The sequence below is a fragment of the Chenopodium album genome, chromosome 9, assembly GCF_948465745.1.
Source record: "Chenopodium album chromosome 9, dcCheAlbu1.1, whole genome shotgun sequence".
In the NCBI taxonomy this organism is placed as follows: Eukaryota; Viridiplantae; Streptophyta; class Magnoliopsida; order Caryophyllales; family Amaranthaceae; genus Chenopodium; species Chenopodium album.
Window position 1 is genome coordinate 63,323,339 of NC_137842.1, and position 24,705 is coordinate 63,348,043.

The following is a 24,705-nucleotide window of genomic DNA, read 5'->3' on the forward strand; positions in this document are numbered from 1 at the left end:
ATTGGATTCAGTTTTGGCTATAATCCAAACCGCAAACCGAACTTTCACCCCTAGGTGAATGGGTGATAAGAATCGATCCTAAGATCTCTTTGAATCGGAAAAGAAGCTCTAACCATATGAGTTATCCTTCACTCTCGTATAGGTCAATGCAAATAGACGAGTGTGTAGGCCAGGTGGTTAATTGGTTAAATATCCAAGTTTGTTTTTCAAAATAGTCTCCCAAAACATATTTGGTATGATATTATTTGACCCAACATTAATGACTACTGATGTAAAGAACCAAAATCTTTTTTGTGTGGCTACTACTTTTATTTTTATTTTTTATGAAAAAATATAAGATGAAAATTTTCAAAAACTAGTAAAGAATAAGATCTCAAAACTCTTTAATTATTTTCAAAAAACACAACTGCCTAATTAATACAGTAGTACCAACCAGCTAGGACACACTAATCTTCTGATTTAACCCCCCACCCCACAACCCACATTAAAATAAATAAAAGAAAGATTTCAATAATAAAAACTAAAAAGGAAATAAATAAAGAAAACAAAAATAATGAGTAATAATTCCAATATTTAATTCCCTGAGCCGGGTCACAAAATCTAGCCGTTACACTATCCCACCGCTATCTATCTAATTTCACGTTACACCCCACAACCACTTTTTAAAACATCAATCTGACCGTTACTCTTTTTTTCTCTCTCCTCAAAACACTTGACTTCCTCTGCATCTTTTTTTTACTTCACTTCTAACTCTTCCTGTCTTACTTTCTGTACTAGCTAACTCATACTCCTCGTGATACACCTCTCTCGATTCGAGTCGATTCGATTAAAATGTCGGTGGCGTACGCGTTTGGTAAGGAAGATTTGGCTGTGGATCAAAGCCTTGGGTACCCAAGAGCTTACGCTAAGCTTTGTAAAGATACAAGTATTAGTCCTTATTGTCATGGTCCTCCTTTTACTTTCACTCCCTATTCTTTACATCCCCAAGAGGTAAAATATAAATTATAAATTAAACAATTTTGTTTAGCAATATTATATTTTCTTGATTTTAGAGTGTTTTGTTATGAATTTGTGATTGCATAATTGATTTGATTGGATTTGTAACATGGTTTTTTTTTTTTTTTAGATATTGTTGGTTCTAGATATTGCATAATTGATTTAATTTTGCTTCTAATTTTAATATGTTTATATGATTTTGGAATATTGAATTGTACTTTCCGAATTGTTATCAAAATTGATTAATGATATACAGGGCAGGTTACACAATAGGAAATTGAAATGGGCTGCATCGTCAATTAGTGGAAATAGTTAGCTAAATCAAACATTGACGACCTTGATACCGTGATTTTGTCGTGCATTTCTAAAAAAAAAATATTGACAGAATAATGGGTAGTATTCTATAAAATTTACTCCACATTTTAGTTAATTTTATTAGGTTATTGTAGAGTTTACTCTCTTCCGTCTTTAATAGTCACGCTAATAGTGTAACTTGAACTCGCAATATGTAGTGGTACATGATTATACATTTTAGTGATTAAATCATCTTAATTTTATTGGGTTATTGTAAATGTATGCTTCTTTTAATTTTCTTTCTGAACATTGATGATGTATGTTTGGATGTTTTATTAAGAATATATAATCTGTTGATTTAGGCATCAAGAGCAGAGGAATTAGATGATTTGTTTCCTATAATCGACCCACAAGCGAAACCAACAGCCAATTACAGAATCTTTGTTAGTATAATATGGAAGCAACTCAACCACTTAGGGTAATAACCCTTCTACCAAAGAACTTTTACTCTTTCTTCAACTAAATGAACCACAATTCCAAGATATTTAACTAATACTTATGTTGTTTTTTTGTGGTAATTGTTCTTAGAAATGCCGGCTTTGATCCGGCCATGTTTCGGGTTGATCCTTATGGCAATGTCATCTACCTTCATGCTGATGCCGCCTCCCCACTCGCTTGGGATATCGATCACTGGTTCCCTTGTTCAAGTACAGAACACATCTTCTACTTGTGTGTACATTACAATTTTCTATATTATATGACATATTGTGGTACAAAATGTAGGAGGAGGATTGACTGTACCAAGCAATTTAAGGATACTTCAATGGCAAGTTCGCAAGAGGAAGCACAATCAGTTGGAATTTTTAGTACCTTGGTGGGATTTGCAGTTGGGCATATCTATTGATCAGTTTTTATCTGTCTTTGCTGCGTCGAATTCGGATTTTAGGTGAATGGATTGATGAATTATCCCTTTTTTCTGTGATTTTAATTTCAGATTTTTGGACTAGGATATAAAATGTTGTTTATAACATGTAATTTGTTTTGGTAGGCATAGGGCATTTAGGTGGATGTTTGCAGCAGGTGAGAACGAAGAGCTGAATGATATGCAAACTGTAGACTCTCATAATTTTCCTCAACCATTTATGGAGTCGAAAGAGCACCTTGGCCTAGCGCCTGCTGCTGTTGTTGCTCGTGCTCGAAAAGAATTTGTTGATTCAACTTTGAGAACATTAGATGTCAATAGACAGCATAGGCCTACTACTCCTATGATAGGTAATAACTTAGCACATAATCAACTAGCTTTTTCAATATTTTTTTTTTTAGTCCTGTTTCTGTTGTGTAACTTGTTTGTCTAATGATAGCTCCTTCGAGGAAATCGAAGAATGCTGGGTCAAAGGAGAATGAGATGCCTGATATGGCTACAAACCCTTACCAAGCCTTAGTTATGGCAAGAGATTCGTTGAAGCGGAGAGAAGAGACTAATAAGATGAAGGCAGAAATTCAAAGATTGGATGATGAAGTGATTGAATTGAAGCTAAAGAATGAGGAAGAAAAGATGACAATTCAAGAGCTTGAGTTAGCATTGATTAAACGTAGAAGACGGGCTGAAAAATGTCGTAGAGTGGCTGAGGCTCAATCTTCTTACAGAACAATGCTGGAGAAAATGATCAGAAATGCAATGCATCAGTAAGGCCTTTTTCCTCTTTTGTTGCACATTTGTTGGGAATTTTTGGAACTTCTTTTGGTTGTAATCCTAAATTCTAATTCATATTGTTTGTGAATTTTTGTAGGAGTGTGGTTTACAAAGAACAGTTGAGGCTAAACCAGGCTGCAACCAACACACTCATGGCAAGACTTGAAGCGCAAATGGCAATTTGTAACTCGGCTGAGAAACAGCTTGCTAAGAAGTATAAGCAAAGGGATGAACTTGAGAAACAAATAAAGCCAGAGTGGGAACAGGCAAGGAAGAGATCAAGGACTGATATTGATGATGCTTTTGCTGAGGAGAAAGAAGACCGAACACTAATCTACTTACCGAGGATCAAGTCTAAGACACCTTCACACAAGGAGCTAAGGAAGTTCCTAGAAGAAGAACACAACTTGTCAGAAGAAGCCCTTTTGATGATTGAAGAAAACAGAATAGAAGAAGAAACAGAAGAGACACCGAGACTTACATTAGGCCCAGAGATAGAAGAGGAAGAAACAAGTCATAATGTGGAGGAGTTAAGTGTCAAATTCCCCTTTGTTCGAGAAGTAGATGATGATGATGAGGAATCGAGGAAGGAGAAAGGGAAAGGCAATGTAGAGAAATGGTTGCATTTGCTGCTGGAAAACACAGAAGGCGAAGATAATTTGAATTTTAGCCCTCCTAAAGTAGCTCAAGAACCCGAGACTAGCAGCAATACTGATGAAATCATCAAAAAGCTCAATGAAAAATTCCCACAGAAGGAGATAAAAGTCCTGAAACCTCCTGTTTCTGATGAAAAGAAGAAGGGTGTAGAGGTTGAAACCAGTAAACCGAGGTCAATGAGCACTCCTAGGAGATCCATTTCGGTTGAGCCAAGAAGCCATGAAACAAAGAATGATAAAAAGAAGGAAGAAATTGTTTCAGCTGAAGTTAAAAAACCAAGGGCAATGAGCACTCCAAGAAGATCCATATCATATCAGGCTGATATTACTAGCAAAGGAAGTGAAGCAAGGAAGAGTTTAGGAGCAAGGAGATCCATTTCTTCTGAGACTGAGAGTGAAGCAAAGAAGAGTTTTGGAGGAGGGAAAGATAAAGGGATTGCTAGGACTGAGAGCGCGAGGTTCTTCAGGCAACTCCCATCTTCTCCTTCAAAGATATTAAATATGAGAAAGGGGGTGGATTGCATAAGAAAGAAGCCACTCGTGATAGACGATGATGAAGACTATCATATTGATGAGAATCATTATCATTCAGCTGGTGACAACTTCCTCAAGTCATCCATCAAATCCATCAAGAAGGCTGTCAAAATTTAAGTTGTAAATTTTGGAATGTAAATTATTTCCATATTCTTTTTGTTTGTTGAGGTTGATATTCATTTGTGTGTGAACTTAAATTTCATTGTCAGTTTGTTTTTCAGACTGATATATAGAATAACAGCTTGTTGTTAATAAACATAGTCTTATATAAGGTAATACTACTTTACTTTTCTTCTGAATGGCATACATTACTTGACATATCCAAACTTTTGACTCTACAGGAAGACTTGTAGCCTTGTAGGCCTACAAGAAGACGTATGTATTTCGTACAAATTAACAAGAAAAACAAATATATAAATCAGTGTTATTATGCTGATGGTAATTAAAACAACAGACTTCGTATTATAGAGTAAAGAAACTTGAATTGATCACGATAGAGACTTCCTCCATCTGTGTGAGTTCTTGCCCTTGGTAAGAGGGGTATGCCTTCCAAACCCGACTTCCTCAAAATCCCTCTTTCCTACATCAGTAACACTAGTTGAGCCAGAAATTAAAATGAACTTCTTCCATCTAAAGAACCCTTTCTTTTTCTCAACCACTTTTTCCAGCTGATTCTGCAGGGTAGTTATCTGGTTCTGAAGTCTGACAACATCCTCCTTTAACCTCTTGATCTCCATATGCTGGACTGAAACCTCCCGTTTAGACTGACATCGGCCTGGTGCATCATGCCTATTAGAGTTCGGGCTTCTAGCCATAGACATAGGGCCACTCCAGTCCAGCTGCCGGGAAATCTTGTTCTGTTCTGTAAACAGGACTTGCACTACTGCTCGAACAGGCAATCTTTCGTTCTGTGAGGCATGTAGGCATGCTTCTGGAGAGAGTTTTCGACAATCAATTAATCTGCATAAAAGCTTCCTTTCTTGCTTTGTTACCTTAGTATGTGCCTGTACACCCACAAAAAATGTCTAATAACTTTTAAACAATATGTATATCATTCAGAAGAGACCAAAAACCAGCACTACTTGTAAAGTTGTAAATTTGTAATGCAGTATTAGAAAATTGGACTCTTTTTAATCAGAAAAGATTCTGTTTCAGTAATAACAGGCAATAATTTTTTGGGCTCTTCTACTATTCCCTCCCCACAAAATTATGTCTTGGCATTTTCACTTGTAGGACACACAATATAAATTACTGATTAATTTTGCTGTCTTTCATATCACTATATCTATACATCAACCGACAATCATATACTAAATCATGCTTATTTTTTGCCTAAGTACGCGTTTGGTTGTCAATATGTGAGACATTATATTGATTATACTAATATAAACTCTTATTAGAAACTATGTACAACCTGAAATTGCTAACATATGTTGATGGAAAAATGTTGTGCATTAAACTAAATAAGACAGGAAATTTTGCTGAAAAAGGGAGGAATTAGATAATTAAAACATAAATGAGAGGACAAAAACAAAGGCTAGTATTCCGTACAAATACACAAAAACACAAAAAAGGAGCTATGAAAGATTACCTTGAGATAAGTATCAACAGCGCGATATAGTCCATCATCTATGGCTCTAGCATGGGCAGGGAGGGCACCAGCAAGCTGAATGAACTCCTCCAACTTCAAATTTGAGTCCATCGCGACTTCAGCTAAGTACGAGTCCATTAACTTAGCCACCTTAATTAAGGCCGCGCTACTCCTAACACCTTCATCTAATCCCACAAACCTCTTTACTAACCTCATGACTAGCTCTACATCAAGCAATGTACTACAAGTGTGACTAAAAGACGGTATCATAATCTCCTTCAATGTGGCTTGGTCTAATTGCCATGACACCCTTTTTTCTAGCTCTTCTTTATAGGTGAGCTCAACACCAACCATGTTGGCTACCCTTAGTAGCCTTAGAAGGAAGTTACATGGGACGGTGTCATTCTCCGGGGGGAGGATTCCTACAAGTGTTTCGACGAAGAAGCGTTTCTTCCTCCAAGCGGATGTCACGGACTCAGGGGAGGCTGATGGGTCGTCCCCCTCAAGTGTCATGACATCCCTACTCTCGGATAGTTCAGGAACCCACTTAGACGCGTAGTGAGCAATGATCGAGCCAACAAGGTCAGGGCGTACCCCCTTAGACTTTATACCGGAAAGTGTCTTGACAAAGTAGTCCATGTCAAGAATACAAGCATCATCTAACCATTGCTCACCCGCCAACTGCGGTGGGTTGCCTGCAGAGGTCTTCGACAAGGTGACCCTATTATTCATTTTTTGGCCTCTACTATATGGTGAGTGTGTGTGTTACTAATGTGTAACATAACATAAAAGAAAGAAATACCTAGACTACTATATAGCACATAATGTTTACAAGTTTCGAAGGAGTGAAAAGACGATTATACCCCTCGAAAAGTACACATGTTGTACAAAATCCACAAGGGTATTTATGGAATGAATTAGTTGAGGAGGATGGGTGATAAAGAAGAGCTCAACAAAGATAAGAAAGGAAAAGACAATGTAAGATGCCTACCTTGCCTTCAAGTCATTATCCAAACAAGGGTTTTATTTTTTGTATAGAGTTTAGGGGTTTTGTTCTTTGTAATACTAAGTAAGAAATAGACATGGAGAATATTGCATTAATTGTTATTTGTCATATTTTTGGGCTCTATTTTAAGAAATTACCTCATTGTATTCTTATCTTTCTTCCTTCCCATCACTTTGTGTGGGAAAATTAGAAAGTTGTTGCACAAAAAGATAATGTGAGTGATGTATTTTCTCTAAAATTCCAAACCCTTTGAAAATGAAACGTTTAGTGGGGACTAGGGATGATTGGCATAACGCCAATATTTCTATGCTGTCTAATTATGGATTCACGTGAACTCCCATGTAAATCAATATTCCAATTTTTTAACGGTGGAAGTTATTTTTGTTATGTGTAATTTGTTATGTATAATTACCTAATACTGTGATATATAGACGGAATTTGATCCCAGATCTTGTAAGTTATTTGCAGTCTTTGTTACGGTTGAGTCTTGGAGCTAAGGGGCCAAGTTATAAGGATCTAATACTTCGTACATGTTGTGCAATTACCGATGTCGAATCTTGGGTACTATGGGGCCTAATTATTCGAGCATATATGGGTCTAAATAAAATAGGGTCATTCGTTCAATCAATTGACAGTCTATGGACAACTTTTTCACTTGTACATGGCTATTGTTGGTATAATTAACTTGTCTACAAATAATTTTTCCATAAATCAAGAGACAAATGATTGAGATAGATATTCATTAAACTATGATTGTGTTAAATGTTTGACAAAATAACTAAAAACTTAGTTAGATGATAAGTGATGCCGATTCAATTAGAGCCTAGGCATTTGGGACTTTGGGAGTAGAAGGCAAGGTAAGGCCAATTTCATTACACTATTTAAAATACACCAATGACATACTTTCTCCGTTTCATTTTACTTACAACACATCTTTTTTAAGCACGCAGTTTTAGAAGATGATTAGTAAAGGTAAACAAGCGATTTTATCAAAACAATCTTAACATGAGAAATAGACTACCTCATGTCTTCATTAGTCATTAGACTACCTATTTCGTCGCAATCATCTAAGAAGAATATTTTGATAAAAATGATACAAACTAAAACGACCTATTTATAGATCAAGATTAACTAGTAACTAGTCAATTCAACATAATACTATAGGTGGGCCAGTGGGACTAACTAGTAACTAGTCAATTCAACATAATTTCAGATGATCAAATAATCACGACTGTATCTTTGATGATTCACAATTTCACAAGGTAACTTATGTTTAATCAATTTTGATATAGATATATAGGACTAGTTATCTATCTTTAATGATCTGGCAAGTTTATGTTTGGATCTCCCGTGAAGAAATATTATTAAGTCTCGTGAAAGTATTCTATTATTGTAGTTGACTTGTTGATGAGTTATTGGGTCTATAATGAGGTACTTTAGGTATGGTTTCATTTTGGACAAACATAATCCAAGCGCTCATTAAACCCATATGATGAATGCTTTCTCCGTTCTCTTTTAATTGTAACGTGAAAGAGATACACATTATTTACAAATTGAAAGATGAAAGAATAACTCGTATGATGAAAAGAGAGTTAGAAGAAATCATTAGCCAAATAAATTAATATTGTAACAAATTTGCTACTCATTAAATAGAAATACGTTGCAAATATAAAAGAACAAAGTATAATATACTGAACTAAGATTAGTATTTAACGATGCTCTAGGATATTAATGCATGGATAAAAAAACCATGCATAAACAAAGCTCATGATAGAATCATATTTTTATTATTTTTTGGTGTATTATTTTGTTTTGGAAGGGAAACATAAAGTATGACATAAGAAATTTTTTATTTTTTGTATTATTGTAGTTGACTAGTATACTAATAATACAATCGAAAGGAGCATAAAAAGGCCATAGTGATAAATTTTACTTTAAAGGAGGGGCGGATGAGATTCGAACTCGTGACCTTTGTGTCATACTGGCTCCGATACCATGTTAGTGGACCAACTCAACCAAAAGGTTAAGCTGATGATTAAGGCCCAGGAATATATTTTATACTCTATCAAAGGTCTTAAGCAAGCTTACCAAAAATTAGTGTTATAATTTTATTTGTGTTTTTTTTTTTTTTTTTTAAGAATGATAGGTACACAATTGGTAGTGGACTCCTTATTAGTTATTACAAGAAAATAACCAAAATTTAGTAACGGTTTTAAGAAAGAACCAAGAGTTATAAGTTTAAGAAACACATAAATAAAAAGGAACTGAAGTCGGCATAGGGTACACCCATAAGGACAATCAATTAAAGCTTTAGTTCCAAAAGTAGATTTGGCTACATGAACCAAAAATGATTATTCCGTAATTCGTATACCATTTTGGCTCATGTTATGGGATGTGATAAAGTTTTACACTGGTTGAAACTAGCCTACCATAAGTCCATAACCCTTCTTTATTCAAGCTTGGGACTGACAGCGGAAAATTTACAGGCGGAGTTGAAACATGTTGTTGAAAGATGAAAACCACCAAGGACTATGAGACGCGGAGACGTAGACAAGGGACTTTGAAACGGTGAGGAAGGTGGAGCAAGTCGGAGCACTATGAACGGTATAATTTAACACTCTGTGGACTCTCATCTTCGACAAAATGCTAGTAAATGCCGATTAAAATCAAGTCAATATATACCCCTTTTTTTTTGAAAGAAAAGTTAATATATACATATACCCCTCTTCAACTACAAATAAGCTTAGTTGACCTTAATGTAGATTAAAACAAACATAATCAAGAGGGCAAGAAGCCAAGATAGCAAAATAAAGTTGTCCAAATTTAAAGTCAGAAAAACAAAATAAAAATTGACAAAACATTGTCTGTCAAACAAAATAGGAATAATTGAAAAGAAAAAAAAAAGTAAAAACCACAAGATGAACTAAAAATAAATCAAAAATGGAAAACAGGAAAAATAAATTACAAGTAAGGTCAAAAAGTTGCATTACAAAGGCAAGAAATTTGACCAAAAATAAAAAAAATTAATGTCAAAACTTGGATCAAATTTATGAGCGCAAGCTATTGATTTCTGATACTGTCAAAAGTTTTACTAGCTAAGCTAAGCGAGAAAAAAACCAGCAGATTTTTTTTAAACAAAGAAAAAAATAATAAAAGAAATTAGGCTCCATTTGTTTTAGTTTAAAAAAAAAAAACATTTTCTAGGAAAAATAAAAAATTCCCGTTCTCCATTGTTTGTTTGGTTATTAAAATCTTTTTTCTTACACTTGTCTTCCTACGCATCTTCTGCAGCTAATATCAACACACCATTCTACCTGAGAAAGCGAGAATCCAGTCACAGTACCAATCTTCCTCAGCCATCCCAACCGCGTGTCAACTCTCAGGCTCGCTAGCAAGTTACAGAGTTACTGCCATCTCGAGATCCTTCCTCTGTGCTCAATGCAAAACCAGTTTGTTGTTGTGATGAAAATAAGGATCCCACTTCAATGTAGTGTAGCTGTTATAATAACGTCGCGTCTATTTATTCTGAGTTGATTGTTTGTAGTATCCTGCGAAAATGACTAGAACAGCTCAACTGGACCGCGTCTTGTGATAATTGTACATGACATGAACATGTTTTCCTACATGTATGTTAAGACGCCCTTTTTTGTCAGTAATCGTTCTTCAATATTTCTATACCCCCCTAGAAGATCCGTTTGAAAAAACTTGTTCCCTAATGAAAGATAATCAGACTGTTTCTGTCGCCGTTGCTATGATAGCTAAGACTACTTAGTTTCACACTTTCACCTTGATCATCTAATGAAGCAAACATGTTCATGTACAAATGTCACAAGACACTGACCTAGTTGAGCTCTGCTTTCAATGTAAAGATGAATGTCAAAAAATAATGAATCATGAACTAATGATGTGCACAAAAACTGACCAGATTTATAAAAGCATGAGCAGATATTCATCCTTAAAGGGCAAAATAGGATATAGTCATCAAATTATGAAATACACCAAAATCTTCTACACTGCGGCGAAGGCCAGCAATTTTTTAGGAGCTTCAATTTTAACCACCTTAATCCAGCCAATCTATCTAACTACCTATAATTCAACGAACAGGAGCGCCTTCTTGAGGCAATCTCAGCATTTCCAGCTGGTAGGATTATTTTCAGATCCTCACTTTCTATTACAAATTCTACAACCAAACAAACTCTTTCTTCTTTCTTGTGTTTTTTGCATTGATAAATTATAGAGCTAATAAATAATTATAATCTTACTGGGACTTGAGCCTCTCAGATGAACTGCCTGGCAAGTCACCAACTGTTGGATTCAAATCGGACCCACTGCTGAGGGAACCGTTTTCGCTGCTGTTTTCAGCCACGACTGGGATCTTAACAGCAGCTCTCTCCATCTCTTTTTCGAGGTCCTCCTCCCTACGCAACTCAGTGAACTGTTTGTCCAATGACCTGGCTGCTGCTAACCATGCGGTGACAATTAGCAACAAAATTCCTCCAAGGTATGGAGTTGAGTTGGCTAGTGAGCCAAAGGTCAAGATCATGAACTGCTGGATTAGAGCACCTCCTGACTTTCCAAGTGGGTTGCAAACAACATCAATAGCTGCCTTCCCCTTAACCTGCAGATGCATTGTATACGACGTTAATAATGCAGAACCACCAGAAGAAAAAAAAAAAAAAAGTGTGTAGAGTAAGTAATATTCCATATATTAGATCTTAAAGGGTTAGCTGGAAAGTTACAAGGGTGTTACTTTCAAATATCATTAAATATTACCCGCTGTGAGGTTGGGTTATTAACGAAGAGGAAGAGAATTTTAAGGTATATTCCCAAAGTAGAATATTGAAATAAAAAGAAAATCTTTGTGTTATTAAGATAATATGATCTACATTTCACCCTCGCTCTCCTCTCTACCCTTAAATCAAACTTGTATCAATTTTGTCTAACTAGTATTGTCCTTGATGATGAGGAATTAAAAGAATACAGCTTTCACATGTAGAGTAATTGAGCTCTGTTCTACTTTTAGGAGATTGGGGGTTTGTTACTAGGACACTTTATTTCACCTCAATAACGTGTGTCAGATCCTTAAGGCGTCAACATGGGTCCACCGAAATATGGGAGATATTGTCATAAAATAGCCAAGTCGAAACCACTGAATCACTGATACCCGAGTTTAACATACATAAGCAAGTCCAGGTAATAATTCTTCAATATTATTTTAAATAAATCAGTACTTAATGGAAAGGTGAGGAAATGAAGCGAAAAAATCGAACGAGATGAGATAAGGGTGAAGAGCAACACACACTTACAACCCTCTAGTATTTCCAAGTAATTCAAGTGGAGGTTACCTTTCTGCTTGTTTGCCCATATATGGAAATTTGTTTGCTTACCCACCCCATTATACATTCCCCTTCAAGTAACACCTCTTCCAAAAGAAGCATGAAATATTGTTCCTTTCTTTCAGGACTGAGTACAGAACCAGAAACTATCTCTCTGGACTCTCGTTTCACCAAAATAAAAGAAATTTGAAGATCCAAAAGACAAAGACGATATTAAATTAGAGAATTCAGCAGAACAAACCTTAGTGTCCTCGTCCAATGGAATGTAAGCCATTTCCTTGCAAGGATCAAACAAACTGTACTTTGCACTCTTGCTGAAAATATTTTGCAAGGCACCCACATAAACTGCTGCTAGAAGAGGAGTCAACCCAATGGATCCGATCATTGGTGCAAGTGGAGCACCAAATAAAATCAATGAGAAGAAACCAACTCCTGTAATGAGAAGAACTGTAGGTGTAATGGCAGCTGCAACTCCCCAACCAAACTTGTCAAATATGAACTGACTGGCAAGCATCATTGTGAAGGTCATTATCCCGGTTGCCGTTGAAAAATCACCCATGAAAGCAGAATATTCGTTTGGACTAGGGAACTGCATCAAATATAGATATGAGAAGTCAGCTACAGACAACAAAGTAAAAGTGCATAAAAGATGTCAACTGTAAATGAATCCATACCTGAGCTTTAAGCTTTGACTTCCATGTAACCTCAACAAGGTTAATACTGATACCATAAGCAACAACAACGGTAGCAAGATCCCTAATGTACTTTTGCGACACCAAAAATTTCAAGCTCTCCATTGTTCCCATTTTGACCTTCTCCTGTAAAGTTATGTCACAAAAAGGGTCATATAAGAATCAGTTATTTCTTTTCATCCTCCTGAAGTCCTGAGCCATTAAAATATCTAAAAGCACTTGTTTTGTAGATGATTGTTTTTTGGGGACACCCAAGGACAGCGAAATAGATGCAACAATTATGAAAGAGCTTTAAGCAATCCTACAGCTTTTAACAGGTATAATAATTTGCATAAAAATCTGAAAAACAAGTTAAAAATAGATTTGTCGGAGAAAACTAATCTCGGGAGTTCAAGAACAGAAATAAGGTGCATCAGCTAAGAAAGAGAGGCCAAATAACTCATATATGGTGATCGTCCTGATTTTTGTAAATTGTGAAACTACCAACATTGTGTACATAGATAACAAAAGGCAAGCACTAAATATAAAATGTTCAGGACAAATTTAGATTTATTACTGCTTACTCATTGAATTTACTTACCTTTTTCTTCTGGCTGCGGGTTGGAAGCGGTACAAATGTATTCACCCACCAGTAAATACCACAGATAGCAAGGCCCATTAGTACCACAATGCTCATCATACCCTTAAGAGAGACAGCCCAACCATCTACACCAGGCCCCAAGTTTTGCCTGAGTTGGGAGAAATATTTCACTGTTCGTCCAGAGAAAATGAGGGCAATATTAGCTCCTAGCCCAAACAGAGGATAAAATCTCTTAGCTTCATCAACCGTAGTGATCTGCAAGTGACAGTAAAGCATGTAAGAATTTGCAGATATATTTTTGAACAAAATTTAAGAAAGGAAGCCATATCCATACTTGATTGATAGCAAAGCAACAAAGATTTCCCTAGTGGATTCTCAAAGGATCTAATCACAGAGAAAAAATAAATGAAGTGACGACATGACTGTAAATCTCCACACATTTGAGCAAAAGAAACAGCAAACTCAAGGCTCCAAATTGTAAGGAAGTCAGCTTGTTCAAAATATATGTCATCACTCCCAGTCTACCATGAACAACTAACTAAGAGGGTGTAGACGGTGTCTATTTGAACAACTAGCTAAAAGGATGGGATCGCAGACAGATATTCTCAAAAATCTACCCATTCTGAAAGGAGTGTAAGTATTAAGTCACTTAATTTGAGATTTAGACCAGCATGAAGAATGACTGGATACTAAATTGCCATTCTTTCAAAATTAAAAGCACTGTCCCCCATTAAAAGAGACAGTATACCCCAATTCTCTTAAATTAAAGCACTAACAAATAAGAAAGGTGGAAAGAGAAAAGACAGTAAGCTAATTGGGATTATACCCAAGATAGATAGTCAGGTCCAAGTGTCCAACCCCACATCTTACAAAATAATTACCATCCAATTAATCACAGCCTTGAGCAGATAATCTACACTCAATGGAGGTTTAGATGCCTTCCTAAAGATGGTGAAAAGAAGTCAATTCCCCTCATTCAGAAGAAGATCAACCCCCCCGGTGGCAACACATAAATCTCAAATACTACAATCTTTATCTTTTAAAAGGTAGATAATCAAAATCACATACAACATCATAAGAAAATGTTACTACCTTTTAACAAAGAACTTAGCATCATGAAGACAAGCAAAAGTACAAAAGTGCAGCTACAAATCCTATCAGTAACAGACTAACAGTCTACAAAAATTACAGCACAATATTCCTCTACATGACATGACACATGAGTAGTTAAAGTTAACTGCAAAATCTTGTATGAAACGACTTACGGTCTCATATAATTAACTAAGTAACCTAGATAACTTTCTACTCGTAGGGTGACCTCGTGACATTAAACTTCCTCAAGGGGTAACTTTGATGCCTCACACAAAAGACTTACTCAATACTTTACACCATAAGAATCCACAAATAGACTTGACCCAGAAGCAACAATATGAGTCACAATCACTAAAGCATCTACTACCAAATAATACTAAAAAAAATATATTTTAAAAAAAAAAATCCTAGAACAGGCATGATAAGTACACCTCAAAGCTACATTAGTCAACCAATAACTCAGCAAGAATCTGACATATTGTCACACAGTGGAACAAGGCATGTAATTAAATTGTAAAACTCAAAACACATAAGGTGAGGAAAATTTTAAAATTGTTGATTTTCACAATAAATCAGGAATACATATACCAAACAACTCATTGTTTATTAACAAATGATGGAACACCAAACTATAATACCAAACAAATAGATCTCATTGTCAAAATCTACTAAATTCTATTCAAAATTCATTTATGCACAAAAATAGAATAGAATAAAATACAGAGTAAAATAAAATAAATACCACAGTCATTCAAGTATCACCCAGAATCAAAGATGCAGAACATAAACATTAGAATTAGAATATACATAATAGGCATACAGTAACTAATCAAACTACAATAGTAATAATTCAATGGAATAATCACCTGATTAGCAAAACCCCAAAAGAGCACAGAAATGACCACACTCCCCCATAGCTCAGCCATGACATAAAACAAACAGAAACTCCAGATCCTCAGAATAGCAAGGGGACCGAGAAACCTCGGTCCGAGCACGGTCAGAAGCTTATCAGCAAGAGCAGTGGGGTGGAAATAATTGCTCATAGGATACAAGACAAACCCAAAAGCACCAAAGAAGGCAATGAAGGGAAGAATCACAGTATAAAACAATGTCTTCCTAGGCAAAACATCAGCCAATTTAGTGTATAACACCATAAAACCAACAGCCATTGGCAAATTAACCCAAGTTTTTAGAAATGGAATAATTTCAGCACTAGACCCTTTTGCTGTTACAACTAACACATCCTTTGTATCCCTCAAAATTGTGTAATTAAATAGGATACAAAAGAACATTAATCCTAGTGGAATAATCTTCTTATATGTGATTAATTCAATCCCCAAAAACTTTGGTTGTTGAATTTCATCACCACTACCACCATCAGGCGCAGCAGCAGCTGCAGCCGCCTCAGCCCGACAAATTGGGGAATTTCTCAAATTCTGGGCAAACCCTTTTGAATTTGACACAACCCCATGAAATTTTTGAAACCCATTTGAAGAAATTGAAAACCCTTGAAGAGGATTAGGTTTCAGGGCAATTGGGGTGCTGATTCTTTGCCTAATTAAACTACTTTGAGGTGATTTGAATACCCTTAATTTGGGGTTTGAAGGTAGAGAAAGAAGGCCCTTTGTTTGTAGAACAGCCTCCATGTCTCTCCCTCCCCCTTGTTTTCTTCAACAAAATCAAATGAAAATTGCAGGAAAAAATTGGTAAGAAAAATACCCAGATACAAAAAATTACAGACAAATTGAAAAAAATGATGAAAACCCAAATTGGGATTTCAAGATATGAAATTTATTTTGTTTTTGAGGAGAGAGAAAATGGGAAGAGATGTGGTGATAAGGTGGCTGAGAAGATTTTTAGGCTTCTCAGAAGGAATATGGGGTTTGGTGAATTAAATTAGCAAACTTTATAATGGGAAAGAAATGGACAAGCCAAAAACCCTTAGATGAAAAATAAAGGGGTTTTACAAAAATAGAGTAGGAATTTTGGAGGAGAAAATTGAAAATTAAAAAACATAGGACAAAATAATGACAGGACTGTGAGAGGGCAGCAGAAGAAAAATCTTGCAGATTTGTCAGAGGGATTAATGAAAAAGATTAGATGATTATGATAAATTTTTTTACTAATAATGTGATTAATGTGTTACCTTAATAACTACCATGACTCTCTTATGTTTATTGTGGTTAATGTGTTGGCAATATTACTTTAATATGGTTTTCGTCCCTAATCAAACCATATAACCTAAGAATTAGTGTAGACCAGTGGTGGGCATGGGCCGTGCCGGGCCTACCGTGGGCCGTGCCTAGGCGGGCCATGAACAGTGTCGTGCCGGGCCGTGCCGGCCCACGGTGGAGGCGGGCCGTGCCGTGCCGTGCCGGCCTTCAAGCTTTCCCTGTCCACGGCACGGCACGGCCCACCGTGCCGGTCGTGCCGTGCCGGGCCGCCCGTCGTGCCGGCCACCGTGCCGGCCCACGGCTTACCCTTTTTTCTTTTTCTTTTTTAAAAAAAACAATTAAAAAAAACTTTAAAAAAACTTGAATTTTTTTTATGAAAGAAAAAATTGAATTGAATAATTATACAATTTAATATTTGAATTTAATAATTATTAAATTTTTTATGGAGTTAAGTTATATTAAATATTGTTTAAATTATATTAATATTTATTGTTCATTCATAATTTACTATATATCATATATATAATTTATAAATTATAATATATGAGAATAAGAGAGTAAGAGAATGAGATGAGAAGATGAGTTGTGGAAAGAATTGGAAGTTGAGGGTGGTATTTATAGGTGAAAATAGAGCCGTTTATAGCCGTTGGAGGGAAATAGAGCTGCTGCCAACTAGCCGTTACCCACGGGCCGTGCTGCGGGCCGTGCCGGCGGGCCATTTCACGGGCTCGTGCCGGGCCGTGCCATTTTTTGTTTTTTTTTTAAACGCAGCCCGCACGAGGCACGAGGGGCGTGCCGTCGTGCCGGGCCGGGCCACTCAGCGGGCCGTGCCGTGCCGGGCCATCCTCGTGCCGTGCCCGGGCCGCCCGCGTGCTGACCCGGCCCATGCCCAGCTCTAGTGTAGACTATGGAGTTTTTTAATTTTTCATTTATTTTATTAGTCAAATGAGATTTGACACTCTAACTATTTATATTATACAAATAATCAACTACTTGTTAGTTTAATTCTATCATTACTTATAAAAATTGTGTTTTATATGGCGTATCACATGTTCGTATAATGGTGTGACATTATCAATATCTCATCCCACTAAGACATTAACCATTAAATTTCTCTTATAAAATTAATCAATATATTGCTTAAAATCAGGCAACAAATTTTTCTCAATTTAATATATACTTCCAACTTAAACGCATCTAAAAATACTATTTTTAAAGCTTGCTACTAATTTTCTTGTAAAGTGATTTCTAGAAAACCATTAAACCATTATATATTGAAATTTCAATTTGAAAAATACTTCCACCTTACATGTATTTAGGAATACCATACTATTTTGGTGGCTAGTAATAAATAAATTTCTTCTAAGTTATTTCTAGAAAACCATTTAATTTTGACATTTGGCCGTGTACTAAAATGCCCTTGAGATGCCTTGTGGGCTACTAGCCTGAGATATTTGTTCTTCGACTTCTTGCTTATTTTGTGGTCTTGCGCAAAACCTTTTTCCTTTTTGCAACCCAAGTTGTTACTTTTGGTGCATTGCTGCTGTGAAAATTACTTGTGTTGATTATGATAGCAAGTTGTCAAACCTTATTTGTATGATGTGTTCATCTTTCATGCACAAGTTTTTAACCAAAAAAATCGAATCCAATCTTTAAATTTCCGATTCTCAATGTGATTTCTCCATCCCTTGACAATAGTGGGAAAACATGCACTAATGCCCGATTTATTTCATCTTATTTTTGTCAAACTGAAATTATTTTTTACAAACTAATTTTATATGACTACCTCATTTTCAAAAAAAAAAAAATTTTAAAAAATATTACTCGTATTTGTGAGATATAAAATACACTTTTATTATTGTAAATATAATAAGAAATTGAGGTAGTATTTTTATAAGGTGAGGTAAATAGAGTCCAATAAGGATATGTACTCCTTTTATTTCTTTTTGTTAATCATTTTTGGAATCTTTATATTTTGTATATTCTAATGCAAATGATGAAATTTCTATTCATTCTCTTAAACTTTACTAGCTACGCCTTATTTTCCGTAATGCTATTGGACTATGATTGCGCTATTAGTAAATCACTTTCTAAATTTAGAAATTGTTGACAATTACAAAGATATAATACAATATATTTATTTTTAAAAAAAAAACAATGCAATATTAAAATTAATTACCTGATTACTTATTAATTATTATATATTTATATGTATTATGGAAATTTGTTGAGATTATTTTTGGTATATAGAGATCGAGTCACAAAACAAATAAATAATGTAGACGATATTTAGGCTCCGTTCGCTTCACCTTATTTTTGCTTAAATGAAATTATTTTTGCTGAAACAAAATTATATTTGTTGAACTGAAATTATTTTTACTGAACTTAAATTAATTTTACTGAACTGAAATTATTTTTGCTGAACTGAAATTATCTTTACTGATTTTCTTTTATAATTCTTCTTTAAAAAAACTGAATTTTACTGAACTGAACTTATTTTTAATGAACTGAAATTATTTTTACTAAACTGAAATTAATTTTACTGAACTGCACTTATTTTTCCTGAACTGAAATTATTTTTACTTAATATTATTTTTTTAAGGTGAAAAGAAGAGGGCCTAATATAAATGTATGAAATCGTTCTAAATTTTAACTAATTAAGAGCCTGATCTAATAAACTGAAATCAGCTGAACTAAACTGAATATTTTATAAGAGAAGGAAATTAGGAGCTGAAGTAAGCTGAACTGAACTTAACTGAACTGAAAATAAACGTATGAGAACAGACCCTAAGATGTGTAACATGCATGAACAAATGTACCAATATTATATGACTTTATGTTACATGTTCTACCAAAGTTGATTAGGTTCCGCCGACTCCTGGTCAAATTGTTTAAAAAGTTGAAGATTGCAACTTAGGAATGTATGAATTGAATATATATCATGATCAACGTGACTAATGACAGTATGACACCAAGATTTGGGTCCATATATGATTTAATGGTACTCTTATATATATATGGGATATGATATTTACAAAGCCTTATTTTTAATCATACAAGCAAGCTAAGGCACATAAGCCCCACCTCATGATGAGAACTATTTCAATAATCTACGTTATTAGGATTGTTTACCAAACACATTAACTACTTGGTCAACTAATTAGCTAGTAATAATGGTAAGATTTTTGTGTCCTGATTCAGAGGTTAACCAATAACCACTTGATGAAAGGTCAAGCATGATTCGGTAAAGAATGGATTGGAGGACTTGTGAGAGGATAGATTAGTTACGCGTAAAGGTTACACATACAATTGTTGTATGTGGTTAATTTATTCATTTTACATATTCCTACAAGAAAAAAAAAGTTGTAGGCTTTTTAATGGAGTATTATGTCATTTATTTATTTTACATAATTACATAGTACTTTGTGTTATGTAAGACCTTTCTAATAAATGTTCGTGTTCAAGTTTAAGATGAAAATATTAGAGCTCAAGAAAGATGATAAATGTGACAATGTCGTAACCATATTGGAAACATTTATTTATTTATTTATTGCTAAAAGACATGTATACTAATTAAATAGTTTTTTGTACGGAAATGAAGGAGAGGTGATGAATAAGAAAGAAAGGTGGTGCTTGTCCTGCTTGGTTACTATGAATTGTGATGACTTGAGGTATAAATGTTCGTTGTTTTTTCCATGTACGCTGTATACGTATGAATTTTTTTTTTTCTTTTAATGTATAGAAAGATACACAAAGCTAGACAAGTTTTATGTTAAGACTATATACTTCATATAAACTTAACTTATCAAAATAATTATATAAAAAAATAAATAAATAAATAAATAAATAAATAAAACCCTTATAATTTACAGGATGATTTATACCTTGATGAGCTTGTAAGAAATGACCTAATTAACAAGAAGGAAACATGCATAGTCTATGTACAGGTTGATTCTCTGTAAAAGTGACCACACCATAGTGGAGAAAATACATTTGTTGAGTAATGATAATAATAACTTTGTTGTTACTTTGTATAACAAATAAGGCATGGAATTTTTAGAGATGTAAATCGACATTTTATAAATATCAATATCATATCAATTCAGGAGTATGTGGTAAAATCACTAATTGACAATTGATGTTATAATTTAATAATCCTTAATTATATTTTACATATACATGCACAACTCTAAAGATTGTATAAATATATCATCGCTCATCCTATCAACTACTCTGTATAAGGAATAAGTTGTTTCTTTTTAACATGAGCGTATTCAATGTTGTATTGTGTAGGAAAAATTATGAATATACTTTGTTTATTTTTAAAATTTTATGGTGAAACTAAACAAAGAATATGAATATACCTTTTCTATTGGGTTTGATATGAATATTCTTTGTTCTTTCTTTTATTATAAAAAAAATAAAAATAATCATAAGGTGCCCAATACATGGACATGGGCGTTCGGAATACATTGATAGGGAAACCTAGAAAGGGCAATTGGGCCAATTGGCAAAGAAGCATTTTTGAAATGCGCATATTCTTTCTTCACTCAATAATTTTGTGAGGAAGATATTTTACACGTGTACGACAGATAATAATCCACGTGGCAAATACAAAATAGTCATCTAGGACTAATCAATCACATAAACCTCGAGGCATTCAATTTTGGGGGGCAAAGTAAGTCCCAAGACTTCACTACACGTGAACGTAATCTCTTACCTCCACTTCACCATCCACTACTCCAAACAAAGTTATTAAAATCGGGATTCTACTTTGAATCGAAAGGGAATATTAGAATCGAATCGTAGAATCGTAAGATTCTACCGACATGCATAATCATGACGTTAAATATAAATTTAATTAAATATATTGAAATTATGAGTTTGAAACCTAATTATTGATAGATAATAGTTATTTAACCATTAAGCAATCAATTCGTGACAATATTTATTTATAAAAACCTATATAAACATGTTTTTTACTTGTAAGGATTTCGCTAGTTAAGAAAAATATGTAAAATCGGATAGAATCGTAAATCGAATCATATGATATACATAAATCGTAAAATTGTAATATTCTAAGATTTAAATCGGGATTTTAATAACAATGACTCCAAATATTCACCATCATTCCATGCCAAAATTTAATCCTACTCATAATAATCTGGCTTTGTTCTTTTGAGTTTCTTGGCAAAGTAAAATAGAAGTTAGCAGAGCAGAGCAGGGCATATTTCAGCAATGTAGAGCCGGACTTTCAATACGTTGTAGAGCAGAATAGAACGGAACAAGACAGGCAGATCAAGGTAGAGCATAGCAGAACAGGGTAAGGCCGGGGAGCAGAACAGAGTTGAACAACTCAAAAGAAGAAGGTCTTACTCATATTATGGAATTCTTCTTTCGTTCCAAATTTTAATTTACCACAACGCGTTTTCAGTGTGGCTGGACATATCATGTGGTCGGCTGATTCACATCAAAACACTAATTGGGTAACTCCTAACCTATTGATTAACCCCTGACAACCGAGTAACCACCGACCAAGTAACCTCTGACTGACTAGGTAACCCCTGACCGACCGAGTAACTCATGAATAAGCAATTCTGATCGTACGGTTTAGTCAGCCACATATGAAACTATGTTTTTTTTTAGAGAAGATAGAGCGAGCATTTAACCACATATGAAACTACATAATTTGACTAATATCATGCTTATAATTGCAAATCCAATGTAGTTGGTAAAGTTTCTGATTACTTAACACCACTACTACTTAAATAATTATTGTAACATTCCAATCAAAATGAATCAATTGTCTAGTTTTTCTTACAAAGCTAAAGATCTTGTTCTTTTGAACTGAAATGAGCTGAACTAAAATGAACTAAAATTAATTAATAATATGAGCTAAACTAACTCGAAAATAAGTCAGCAGGAATAAGACCTTATTCAATACGGATTAGTAGATAATGATGATCTCGAGTTTAATTCCATTTTCTTACAAATTTTGTGAAAGGAACTCCTCATGTCTTTATATGTCCTTGTTCATTTGTTGAAAAGATAAAACAAGGTTAAAGTAGGAAGAGAAACAATTAAAGACAAAGTGATTGGAGTAATATATTACAACATTAATTATATGTATTTATTTTTTCCTTATGGAATATAAGGGTCCGTTCTCATTGACTGAAATGTGTTAAACTGAACTAAACTTATTAGAGTTGAACTGAACTGAAATGAATATTTTATAAGAGAAGGAAATTAAGAGTTGAACTGAATTGAACTTATTAAAGCTGAATTGAAGTGAAAATAATCGTATGAGAACAAGCCCTAAATGTAAGACAAATAGTCAACTATATAAGTAATGAGCTTAGTCTAGTTTGGTTCAATAGATAGACCTACATCTTTAAAAAAAAAATAGCGAATAAGAATCTCTATTAACAATAATACGTAGTAATGTTTATTGTGTATAAATACACAACACTTTTTTTTTTTTTTTTTTTTTTTTTTTTTGTGTGTGTGTGTGTAGAGAGCAACAAGGACAGGTGATGAATATCAATCCACGATCACCTGAAATGAGGATAAGCCTCTAATCACTTATCTTAAGCTATATACAACAATAATAGTCCAAAAAAAAAGCGCAAAATGTGCCAGGGCAATTTTAAGACCTTTCTACTTGTCAAAAAAAAAAATAAAAAAAAATTAAGACCTTTCTAAGTTTCAACCCAACCCAGCCCAACTCATATATTGCGCGGGCTTTAGTAAAACATAGCCCAAATATCATTGGTCCAATACAGCAATAGCCCATGTGACATTAATCAATCTTGGTCTCTTGGAGATGCTTTGTGCGATGAAGACCATACTTTCCTAGTGAGCAAAATATCTCCCGTTAATATATACTTCCACCGTTCTTTTTTACTTGACCCGCTTTGACTTTTACACAATTTACCACCCTTTCTTTGACCGTGTTTTGTGAATAATATATAAGGAAAAACATATTTATGTTGGATCATTTTGAATTCGTCGTTATTAGACCGTGTTTTGTGAATAATATATAAGGAAAAACATATTTATGTTGGATCATTTTGAATTCGTCGTTATTAACCGTTAAAGTTTTGCATTGGCAAGCGTGATAAAAGAAACAGGTCAAGTAAAAAAAAAACAGAGGAAGTAAGAGATAACATAATTATGAGTGATTTTGTTAGATTCGGCTCATTACATATTTTATTAATACTAAATATTTACGTGTATAAAAATGAAGATATGTGCAACAGAGGGTATTAAACACGAGTCTGGGCCGCACTCGCAAACCAAGAGAGAGAGTCCACTTCATAAGTCCAAGGAGGTTCCATCCCAAAACCATATAGCAATAGAAGGAGTAGCCCCTTAACCTTATAAAGTGTTTAATTACTCTTTTTCAACCAATGTGGGACACTTGAGAGGTTTATTCTTCAACAGAGGGAGTAATAATATATGCATGCAATGCGTGTGTGACTTGTTATAGACTTATAGATACTAGATGCACAAAATGTCAAAATTACATAATACATAATTGTAAGTAACTAATTTATACAGTAATTAACAATAATTTTGAACTATTCAAAAAAAAAAAAAAAAAAAAAAACAATAATTTTGAACAGGATAGTTGGCAAGGTGTCAATAGGCAAGCAACACTCTAGTCTCTAGAGATCTAGATTATTTAGTAGCACGAGAAGGATCAATGATTATTTGGTATTCAAATCTTTAGTAATTAGTATCCTCAATAATGTCGACATTTCATGAATCACGTTTCTTCATTTTTGACAAGCTTATTAATAATAAGATGAGGTTAGTTAGACACTTGATGAGCAGGTTATAAATAGGCAAGCTTTGGTATGTATAAAATGCACCAAATAAGGAAAAGTTCTCTCCTCTACAAAATAACAAACCTACAAAAAAAATGGCGAAATTTATTGTTATTGCTATTCTCGTCCTCTTTGCTTCAGGTATAAATTGCACACTATTTTCCTATCTATTTAAATTACTCGTACAAAAATACTTTAGACATCAAAACTTATTAGAACTTATTTAGCTCTA

At 34.3% G+C, this 24,705-nt stretch overlaps 3 protein-coding genes across 4 annotated transcripts; 1 reads left to right on the forward strand and 2 right to left on the reverse strand.

Annotated features, from left to right (window-relative positions):
• Nucleotides 1-711: 711 nt before the first annotated feature.
• On the forward strand, nt 712-4,429 carry LOC145558711 (uncharacterized). The gene is made up of 7 exons (XM_081620025.1): nt 712-990; nt 1,653-1,768; nt 1,879-1,997; nt 2,074-2,236; nt 2,339-2,562; nt 2,652-2,976; nt 3,081-4,429. Exons 1-7 carry the CDS (start codon nt 832-834, stop codon nt 4,288-4,290), a joined length of 2,316 nt encoding a protein of 771 aa, XP_081476151.1. The 5' UTR covers nt 712-831; the 3' UTR covers nt 4,291-4,429.
• Nucleotides 4,430-4,566: 137 nt separating this feature from the next.
• On the reverse strand, nt 4,567-6,639 carry LOC145558712 (root phototropism protein 3-like). 2 transcript variants are annotated; one of them, XM_081620026.1, is made up of 2 exons: nt 5,765-6,639; nt 4,567-5,198 (listed from the first exon to the last, which is right to left on the reverse strand). In XM_081620026.1, exons 1-2 carry the CDS (start codon nt 6,494-6,496, stop codon nt 4,662-4,664), a joined length of 1,269 nt encoding a protein of 422 aa, XP_081476152.1. In that variant the 5' UTR covers nt 6,497-6,639; the 3' UTR covers nt 4,567-4,661. The 2 variants fall into 2 exon arrangements, with proteins under 2 accessions (XP_081476152.1, XP_081476153.1); XM_081620027.1 differs by having other exon boundaries at nt 4,567-5,177; nt 5,765-6,619.
• A 4,038-nt stretch (nt 6,640-10,677) lies between these two features.
• On the reverse strand, nt 10,678-16,385 carry LOC145558713 (plastidic ATP/ADP-transporter-like). The gene is made up of 5 exons (XM_081620029.1): nt 15,337-16,385; nt 13,379-13,633; nt 12,781-12,924; nt 12,348-12,695; nt 10,678-11,388 (listed from the first exon to the last, which is right to left on the reverse strand). The coding sequence occupies exons 1-5, from the start codon at nt 16,114-16,116 to the stop codon at nt 11,029-11,031; spliced, it is 1,887 nt and encodes a 628-aa protein (XP_081476155.1). The 5' UTR covers nt 16,117-16,385; the 3' UTR covers nt 10,678-11,028.
• Nucleotides 16,386-24,705: the final 8,320 nt, after the last annotated feature.

Excerpts from the sequence above, each read along its gene's own strand:
- LOC145558712 (XM_081620026.1), bottom strand. The coding sequence starts at position 6,496 with ATGAATAATAGGGTCACCTTGTCGAAGACCTCTGCAGGCAACCCACCG. Across the intron at positions 5,199-5,764 it reads CTGTTGATACTTATCTCAAG|ACATTTTTTGTGGGTGTACA; the intron begins GTAATCTTTCAT and ends AAAAGTTATTAG.
- LOC145558713 (XM_081620029.1), bottom strand. The coding sequence starts at position 16,116 with ATGGAGGCTGTTCTACAAACAAAGGGCCTTCTTTCTCTACCTTCAAAC. Across the intron at positions 13,634-15,336 it reads TTTGGGGTTTTGCTAATCAG|ATCACTACGGTTGATGAAGC; the intron begins GTGATTATTCCA and ends TGTCACTTGCAG. Across the intron at positions 12,925-13,378 it reads CCCGCAGCCAGAAGAAAAAG|GAGAAGGTCAAAATGGGAAC; the intron begins GTAAGTAAATTC and ends ATAACTTTACAG.
- LOC145558711 (XM_081620025.1), top strand. The coding sequence starts at position 832 with ATGTCGGTGGCGTACGCGTTTGGTAAGGAAGATTTGGCTGTGGATCAA. Across the intron at positions 2,563-2,651 it reads GCCTACTACTCCTATGATAG|CTCCTTCGAGGAAATCGAAG; the intron begins GTAATAACTTAG and ends GTCTAATGATAG. Across the intron at positions 2,977-3,080 it reads ATCAGAAATGCAATGCATCA|GAGTGTGGTTTACAAAGAAC; the intron begins GTAAGGCCTTTT and ends GAATTTTTGTAG.